The 9,630-nt window shown below is 33.8% G+C and overlaps 1 protein-coding gene across 1 annotated transcript; it reads left to right on the plus strand.

The window, feature by feature from the left end:
* The first annotated feature begins 1,712 nt into the window (after positions 1 to 1,712).
* Positions 1,713 to 8,210, plus strand: LOC105032268 (ADP-ribosylation factor 2). Its single transcript, XM_010906665.4, has 7 exons — positions 1,713 to 1,845; positions 2,419 to 2,575; positions 5,110 to 5,180; positions 5,561 to 5,680; positions 6,848 to 6,966; positions 7,636 to 7,717; positions 7,969 to 8,210. Exons 2-7 carry the CDS (start codon positions 2,428 to 2,430, stop codon positions 7,972 to 7,974), a joined length of 546 nt encoding a protein of 181 aa, XP_010904967.1. The 5' UTR covers positions 1,713 to 1,845; positions 2,419 to 2,427; the 3' UTR covers positions 7,975 to 8,210.
* The last annotated feature ends 1,420 nt before the right edge of the window (positions 8,211 to 9,630 follow it).

Consider the following 9,630-nt stretch of genomic DNA (forward strand, 5'->3'; position numbering starts at 1 on the left):
TTTTATTATATATATTTATATTATGATTGTGAATATCAATATCTTTCAAATTGTTTGATAATATTCTATGTACTTATTTCACCAGTAGAGATTTTGGTATTGCACTATTTTTATTTTGCTTCGGCAGCAGAGATTTTGGTATTGCATAGATCCTCTCCTATCATTCTCTTCTTTATGCGAGAAATGATGGTGTGCAAGACAACTTTGATACTGTACATCTTTCCAATTAACCCAATATATATATATATATATATATATATATATATATATATATATATATATATATATATATATATATAATATTAAAAATATTTTAGCTGTTCAAGACAAATCCGCCGTGAAGTGCGGGTCCATCACTAGAATCCCAAAGGAAGCTCACCAACCTTTTCTCATTTTCAGATGAAACAAGATTCTCAAACTTCTTTTTGGTCAACTTACTTGCCATTCACGTGGGAGTTGGAAACCAGCTATTTGCTGTCAGTTTTGGATCCCTCTTAGCCTTCCATTCCACAAATACGGCCTCTAAAGTAAAAGTACAAAATATTTGTAGAACTGTGCCAAACTCTTGAATTATTAAAACAAGCATGCAATGAAATTTGATAAACAATTCTCGACTAGTTTTTATACAAATATTGTGTGGAGGTATTTATTATAACTCTATGATAGAGCATCAAATTCTACATCTGTATGTTCTAATTTTCTAAACAACTTGATTTGTTTAGATATAAAGTTATTTCATGGGAAATCATTCTTGTTAACACCCCTAAAAGCATCCCTAACTCAGCGTCAAAACTCATTCGTGTTGACACCCAACAAAGCTATATATTTCTCGGTTCTTGGAGTCCAAGCTTGTTCCATAAGATGCAGATGGGTAATCACGTATTTTCTTAGCCCATGCAATACAAATGGGTTATTTAATACATCAAGGAACGTTTTGAGAAGTAAAACCAACGATAACATCTAATCGTTACAGGTGAATTACGAGATTTACGTTTGGTAGCCGATGTGAATAAATATGTCGGTGGAGGCAACTACTTTTTACTAATTATGGACCTAAGCTGCATCGCCATGAAAAAAATGAGCTTTAAATGCAACTCGTACAGCACCATCTCGATGCTATATCACATTATAATACTAATTATAAAATAAGATGGCTTTAATTATCTATATATATATATTTTAAATTATAATATTTTTGAACATTCGGTGGATAAAATAATTTTAGCTGTCCGATCCGATCAAAATTAAAAATAAAAAAAAAATATCAAAATAAATTCACACCGGATATAAATAATGGTATGTTTTATTTTAAATCTAATTTAATATTATTTTAATTTTTTTTATAAAATTATATTTTTTATAATATTTATATGATAAATTTTTTATTTGATTTGATATGATTTTTTTTGTTTGATTCAAATTGATTTATATTTTTATTTGGTCCGGTCCAATTCAATTTGAAACGAATATGACATAGGCATGGATGTTAGCGGATCTGACCTATATGGGCTGCTATCCCTACTGTTGGCCATATGTATTTTTTTTTTAATTTTTTTTTTAATTAAACGCCACCCACACCATAAGCGTGTGCCACCCGGCCCACCCAGGGTACGAAGACTGTTAACGCAAAGCGCGTCCGGATTGACTCCCGGCAGTCACGTGACGTTGGCTGGCTGGCATGTGCGCGTGGCGGCCTCAATTCCACGACGCGATTCGCCGATTCGTCCAGTTTTCCAAGTTCCCTTATTTGGTATCCCCCTCTCTTCCTCCCGACGAGAAGAAGAAGAAGCTGAGGCTCCCGTTCTTCTCGGCCCCCAATACAAACCTACAGCGATCGATATTCTGGTAATGCAGATCTCTGATTTAAAAGATGGTTTTCCTATCCATTACCTTGTCTCAGAACATTGAATCGCCGTCTTGGTTTCGCGTCTCTTTTTGCATTCTTTTCTTTTTGTTGGTCATTGTTGATGTTGCATCGATATTTGTCCTTGTTCAAGGCGAAGGCTTTGGATCATTTAGATCTTCGATGATTTGTTTCTCCTTGTTGTTGTTGTTTTTGTTGCTGATATTGGATAGATTCTTCTTCTTTTGAAACGTGAAGGAAGGCATTGGATCGAGTACCATTTCCCCTTTTTTTTTCTTTTCTTCGATTCGACATGTAACGGATCTAGTTGTGTAATTCTAGGCTTTTGTTCCTAATGGGCTTCAACTCTTCTTCTCCGTCTTGGATCTTGGTTTTACCTAACAAAGTCTTAGATCTTTGATTCGTAATCTTCTATTTCTGTGGCGGATCGTTGGTCGCGATAGTTGATTCTAGATCCCTGTACCTTAGATCTAGGATTTTTTATTTTTTTTAAAAAAAATTACACCATTTGATGGTTGACATTAAATCATGTCTACGGTTATGTGTTATAACAGCTGAGAAAAATGGGGCTTACCTTCACGAAGCTCTTCAGCCGCCTCTTTGCGAAGAAAGAGATGAGGATCTTGATGGTGGGGCTTGATGCTGCCGGTAAGACGACCATTCTCTACAAGCTCAAGCTTGGAGAGATCGTCACCACCATCCCCACTATTGGTGAGAATTCTATCCCTTTTCCTAATTTTTCTACATTTGACATCGCTTAATGGTTATTTTCACGTTGATAACCTTTGTTAGGCTTTGTTATTGTGGAAAATGTTAGAAAGAAATATACTTTTTTTTTTATTAGTTTGAGTTATGCTGGATGGTCCATTCTGATCTTTCCAGTGTTGGTTATCGACTAAATTATAGTTTCCTTTTAAGCGCACACACTGTCTCCTCCTTTATGTTTTATTTTTTGATTGTGGTGACGTTTGTTTTGAGGGAAGTCTGGGATTTCTAGCTTTCTAATGTTTGAGCTTTTGTTAAGCACCATATTGGTCTGTTCTCTGATTTCTTGAAAAAAAATTTAATGATGGTATTGTTTTATTAAGTGAAAACATACATATTGTTATGTTTGGTTTGGGGAACATAAGAAGACCGGACTAAACGTCAATGATTTTTGAGACTGTTATATCTCATATGTGCTATTCGAGAATTGGCCATTGGTAGTTATTTTAACTACAAGATATTTGCCTACAGAAGGGACATTGTGGAGGGTCGAATAATGATGAGCCACTTTCATGATGAACTTCGAGTTCAAACTTTGGAAGCATGTAAAGGCTGACTTCTAATAATTCTATATGCCATGTTCATTTGTGTAATTTAATTTTGAAACTACTGCATGATTTAGATGACCTTGAGAGCTTTTCCTTGTGGTGCTCAGAAATGGGAGAAGCAAGGTTGTCCCATGAGATTGGCATGCATCAAATTTTGAACTTTGCATTGTGTGCAAGTATTTTCAAGGGTTGGTTCAGACAATATGATAATTCAATATTTGTCTTAGAAACTCGTTGGCAATAGTAAATTGTTTTCCTAGGTTTAGGTCATCGAATGTGTAAATTCGTCTATTATAGTACCATTGCTTTTTCAAATGTTGGTGAATTATTAGCCTGGAGATGATCTCTAGTGCAGCCAAGATATTGGCCCTTTATCCTCATTTCTTTCATAATAATGGTGGAAGCACCACCAATTAGAATTACTTACATAAAGCACTTGGGAAAAAACACAATTCAGGTTTGAACCAGAAGCTTTGCACATATGGAGGAGGGTGCAATCACTGGGCTATGGCCCACTTTACTAAAGGTTGGCCCTTTTATCTTGGAGAAAATCTTTGATTGGGTCTTAAAGAAGGGCTCTGAAAAGCTAATATGTAGACCTACTTTTGGCCACTTCTTAAAATCTAATGGATTAAAACGCTATTTTTGTGATTTAAGATTTCTGGAGGATAATCCAACTAGCCAGGACAAGTAGATATTGCTATCACTCTGTCTTAAATAGTAGGAATAGCTTATTAGATTGCAGAGTTGGCCAATTTTTATATCTTTCTGTTTAATAAGAATTATAAAAGGACTCAACTTCGACGATGCCCTTCTTAGTCATAAAGGTCGAGCCATAGAGGATCTTATGCAACCCAAATTGTAGCAAATTTCTACAGCTTGGGTACATAGCACATTTTTGTGGGCTAAAAAGAGCTGTTCGTAATTTTTTTGCCATTACAAAGAAATTGGGTTATGCTGAGATTTGTGTAGCCAATGTAAAAATTTGCCAGGTATCCTGGTTGTAATAAGGTGATGTTTGGTTGACTCTATGAAAGTTAAGAACATCAAAGAGGCCATAATTGTCCATTCTCTTTTTGAACTTCTCTTCCCATCTGCCCCCACCATCCCACCCCTTTTTCTTCTCTCCATTATTTTCCTTGCTGTGGCAGTTTTCAAATAATAGATTGGAGCTTTATTTTATAAACTTGACTTTTGGATTTCAAAGCTCTTTTTCCTACCCTACTATAAGTAGTAGTTTGCACTGATCAGGAACCAGATCTTAAATTGCCATACTTTTTCCCCCTATAGAGGCCTTCTAGAGTTCCCATTCTTCGACTTTGGCATCTTAGGTCTCTAAATGCCATTAAGCTCCTCTGACATTAAAATTTTGAAGGGTTTAAGTATTAAAATAATTGTTGGTGCAGCAGTTTCTTGGTTGCCACATTGATATGGCACCTGCTATGTGCCACCCTCAGCACGGCACTTTTCTAGTATGCCAAGCACTGGCATGACACTGGACAGCTACATTTGATTCTTTTTTTTTTTTTTTTTTTTTTTGCATTTTAATTTGCTAGCTGAGAAAACACATTTTGAGCTTCTCAATGTGACATCCAAAGATTTGATGTCTACTTGGATTATTCTCAAAATTGATTTGGTATAGCTCTCCATGAGGAAAACATGAAAATGATTGGAGAATGTATCATGTTGCTGCAGCTTCAGAAGGTGAAGATTGAGTTTCAGAATGTAGTTGTATACAAATTCTTTGGGGTTGGAGGGGTTTGGTTGGGGGGGAGTGGTGGATAACTCCATATTTGTTGCTGTAAGCTGGGAACACTCCTAGTTATTGTCACTCTTACTGGCTCTTGATATATAATTCAGTCAGTCAACTGCATATGCTTATAGAATACATGTAACAATTACTAGGAATTATTATTTTGGCTTTTAATGCAGGATTTAATGTGGAGACTGTGGAATACAAGAATATAAGCTTCACTGTGTGGGATGTTGGTGGTCAGGACAAGGTACTGCAGTATGTACAGCTGCATTTTTATGATTTTTGTAGCATGGTTAGCATTAAATACTTAAACAGGTGGCCAAATACTATGATTTTTCCTAAGAAATTCTGTTTTCACTGTAATTGTTTTATGTATACTGTTACATGGAGGAGCATCCTGGCTTGAATAATTTCATGAGATTTTCCATGTAACATCCACCAGTAATTCATTTGCATTCCGGGAAGTACGAAGAAGCTAGCATCATTTGATAATATAATTGCTTTATTATAAATGTTAACCAGTCATTTCTTTGGCTATCTTGTTGTTTTGATGATGGCTGGAAGAATATCAGATATTCTATTCCCATCTGACTGATGTTATGGTGATGTGGATATAATGGAAAACAGATCAGACCTTTGTGGAGGCATTACTTCCAGAACACACAGGGCCTTATTTTTGTTGTTGACAGCAATGACAGAGATCGTGTTGTTGAGGCAAGAGATGAGCTTCACAGGATGCTAAATGAGGTAACTTCTTTCCTTGTGAAGACACTTTCTAATACCTTCCATGTCAATGCCCAAAGATCCAACATGTTTATATACAAAGATAAATGTAGATGCACACATACACGATATGTTGTGTGCTTTAAAATTTAGTATCAGCACCAAAAGAAAGTTTAGTATCACAGTTTAATTTTGTTTGTATATTTGATTTAAGGAATATATATAATGTGACCATGAATGATATTTCAGCTTATAAAATATTTCTAACAAAATGTTTCTAACAGAAGCTGATCACTGTTTGTAGTAATTGCTTCAAGCAATAAAGTTAAAAGCTCATGCTTCATTGAATTTTTTCTGGCTGACTAGAGGTTCTTGTGACTGCACTAGATTAAATTGGTCATATATGGATGCCACAGTATTTTTGTCATTAGCTAAAATAAAATGGAAGATGATACAACTTGATGTGATTGTGATATAACTTGATGCAATAAATGTATCTTCAAATTTATCCTATTATTGAGATCTGACAGATGTATGTGTTATGTGTTTAGTTAATTAAATGAAGCTTTTGAGTAAATTGTTTCATGAGTAATCAGTGGTTGTTAGACTTTCTTTTTTTTTTTTTCTTTTTTTTTGTAACTTAACTTAAATGGTTAAAGACATTATTCTTGTCACCAATTTTTAGCAAGATAATGTAGGAAACTTTTGTTTTAGTGGGACTGATATACTTAAATGCAACTTCCAAGCACATTTTTCTTTCAAGGCCTTGAATTATGAGCATTTTACTTTTATTAATATGTATTGACCACTTATGCATGATGGTTATTTGGTAATGGCATGGCAAACTGAATCATAAACTGATCCATAGTATGCGTGGAAAATGCCCAAATATAATTATTTATAAAGGCTTGAAAGTTGGTGTGCCTAGATTAAGTTGCATGCATAGAATTGGAAGTTTAAATTTTACTAGGTGTCTGGGGAATGTTTTGCAAGGCTTAGCTATAGAACAGATAAGTTCTGTAAAAAGACCCACAAATCAGAGTATTCATATTTTTAACTTAAAGAAGTGTGTCAGGCGATCTGTGCCCCCTTTTTTGCCTTTAATTTACAAATAAGATGTTATAGGTGCACTTCTTGTCCAAGACTGACCAGATTTTCTTTGTGACTGACTTTGGTTATTGTGGTATGCAGGATGAATTACGAGATGCTGTCTTGCTTGTGTTTGCAAACAAGCAAGATCTACCAAATGCAATGAATGCTGCTGAAATAACTGATAAGCTTGGTCTGCATTCCCTGCGTCAACGACACTGGTAAAGAACTTTTCTGTATTTTGGAACATTTTTGTAAATATTGATTTTTTTCCTTTTTGGGAGTAGTATTCCAAATTAAAAAGACTGTGCTTGATCATTTTGTTGCGGTGCTAGCAGAGTATGTTGATGATATTGAACGGTACAGTTCATTCAGTATAAATGGATGTCTAGCTGTATGCACTTAGCTTATTGTGTCTGCATCTTTTGATTTTTGAATAAGATCAAGGAAGAAAGGGAAAAAAAAGCCCTTGTGTAATATGATTTAAATTTTTTAATTCAATGTACAATCACAGGGTTGAAATCTCTTCCTCTCCCTTTCTCCAACTGCCATCGTCTTATTTATCATCTTTTTTTTTTTTTTTCCTACATTAGTATCCATTTTGAGTCACCTGTCATTCACACTCTTGACTCCCTTTATTTATTAGATGAGCTCCATTCTGACCCTCATGGTAATCTATAGATTTATTTTACTTCTCTTTCGAAGATGAATTTTGGCATCTCTCTCTCTCCCTCTCTCTCTTTCTCAGGAGCATGCACTTGTTTGTGCATGCATGCATGTGTGTGCACACCTGTATCTATGCTGGCATGTGCGTTATTTGTGTGCATTTTGCAAGTTATTATATTAGGGATGAGCTAGATAACGAGATTGATGAGAACCATTCATCTCAGGTACATTCAGAGTACCTGTGCTACATCAGGTGAAGGTTTGTATGAGGGGCTTGACTGGCTGTCCAACAACATCGCCAACAAGGTACCATCTCCATTTCTTATTTTTCAATTTCCCTTTACTGTTTTGGATTAAGCTTTAGAATTTAAATTCTATTCTAGCATTTGTACCTGCATCTGTTTATTTATGCATCCATAAAGTTTTGGGAGCTTTTAATCTGTTTTTATTTAATTGATATTTGTTATTCATCATTTTATACTTTTAGTACTTCCAAATAGAATCATGCACTGCAATATGCTTTTGCATTAACGCAATACCTTTCTCATCATTTACAGGCTTGAAAATTTCAAGGTGGTTGCAGAACATTCTTCCATAGACAACATGATGGATTCTTTTGGGATATTTAGATCTTCAGAACTTCTAGATTGTTATTCACCTGGTTTTCTTTTTTCCCTCAGTTTTCACATTTGAAAGCTTTAGATTTAGCCATTGGAGTGATGGAAATTTGTATTGACTGCTGAATCACTTATGTTATGGTTTCTGCCCCAATTATTGATAGAATGCTTCACTGTCTAAATTGTGCTTTCTAGATGATTCTATATTATCTGTCTTGTCAACGATTTAGGCCTCTGCCATTTATTTTCCAAATTTTCATATTCTGATTTTGGTTTTGCTTGTAATTGGATTTTGATGAGCATGATGAACTTTATCCTTGTTCAGTTATGCATCCCCTGATTGTTTGCTTGTCGATCTGCAGTTTTATTGTTCCAACTTATTAACGATTGGTCGATGTTCAGCTGAGCTGATTTACAAACTAGTTTGTAGATCTAACCATCTTGGACGTAAAATATGCGCAACAGGTGCTCATACGGTAAATAAGCTCAAAAGGAAAATAACGGCCCAAAGCGTTTTCTTGTCAATGACGAAGCGAACAAAGCTACAGTGCTTAGATAAACCTAATATAATATTATATATATAATACTGATATAGTGTATTAATATTATATGATAGATCAAATTTTTTTGTGGAATTAAGTGTATTTTTATCTTCAAATTTTAATCCATGATCATTGTATAGGGATGGTCTTAGATTTTTGATCTCAAAAAATGATATCCCATCGTTGAGTTGGACGGTGATCTGAAGAGTGAAGGTTGGTTTGAGATCAATGTTATATAGAATCATTATAGAGCAACTAAATGTAGTGATCTTATCATCTTTGTTCGTATCATTTTTAATCTTGGGTTGATCGTCTTATATCAGATGTCCCCTAGAAGAGTTCAGATTTGGATGTGCTTTTAGGGGCTATTTAGTTACTTGCCATTGGCAGGCTATGGTTGCAGTTGACTATAATGGAATTGTTCAATTATAAGTGCTCAGAATATGTATTTGGATCCTTACAATTGCAACTACAAGATACAATTCAATGGCTAAAAACCTTCTAGAATTGACCGTAGTTCCAACTACAAAATATCTTGAAATTAAGAAAGCCTTTTAGGGATTCCTGCATTACCCTGATTGCTCCATTCTCCTGCTCCTCCACGGTGATGTGGTAACTAAAATAATTATATTTTTGTTATAATATTATTTCTAAATTTTACGTTATAATGTATAATGTTATAATATTGTTACAAAAGTGATATAATGTTGTATTATTATAGTACTAATATCATATTATTTCATAATAGTTATATTATATTGTGCTATTATTATATTATAATAGTAATATAATTATAATATGCAGTATTATATTAAAATATTATTATATTGATAATATTGTAATATGTTACTTTTATACTAGAGTACAATTACTATATTATGTTAAAAATATATTATGTTAAAAATTTATATTAATATTCAATTATTATTTTATATATTATAATAATATTATTATAATATTATATTATCTTATTATTATAATATAAAGTATTATATTATTAGATAATTGATGCTACTATGATATTATAGTCTATATAATATTCTAATTATAATAGTTATGA

This window comes from Elaeis guineensis, chromosome 1, assembly GCF_000442705.2.
Source record: "Elaeis guineensis isolate ETL-2024a chromosome 1, EG11, whole genome shotgun sequence".
NCBI classification, from domain to species: Eukaryota; Viridiplantae; Streptophyta; class Magnoliopsida; order Arecales; family Arecaceae; genus Elaeis; species Elaeis guineensis.

What these genes read in the sequence shown, in the direction of transcription:
- LOC105032268 (XM_010906665.4), top strand. Translation starts at nt 2,428, where the DNA reads ATGGGGCTTACCTTCACGAAGCTCTTCAGCCGCCTCTTTGCGAAGAAA. An exon ending in CACCACCATCCCCACTATTG is followed by an intron (nt 2,576 to 5,109) that starts GTGAGAATTCTA and finishes CTTTTAATGCAG; the next exon opens with GATTTAATGTGGAGACTGTG. An exon ending in TCCCTGCGTCAACGACACTG is followed by an intron (nt 6,967 to 7,635) that starts GTAAAGAACTTT and finishes CATTCATCTCAG; the next exon opens with GTACATTCAGAGTACCTGTG.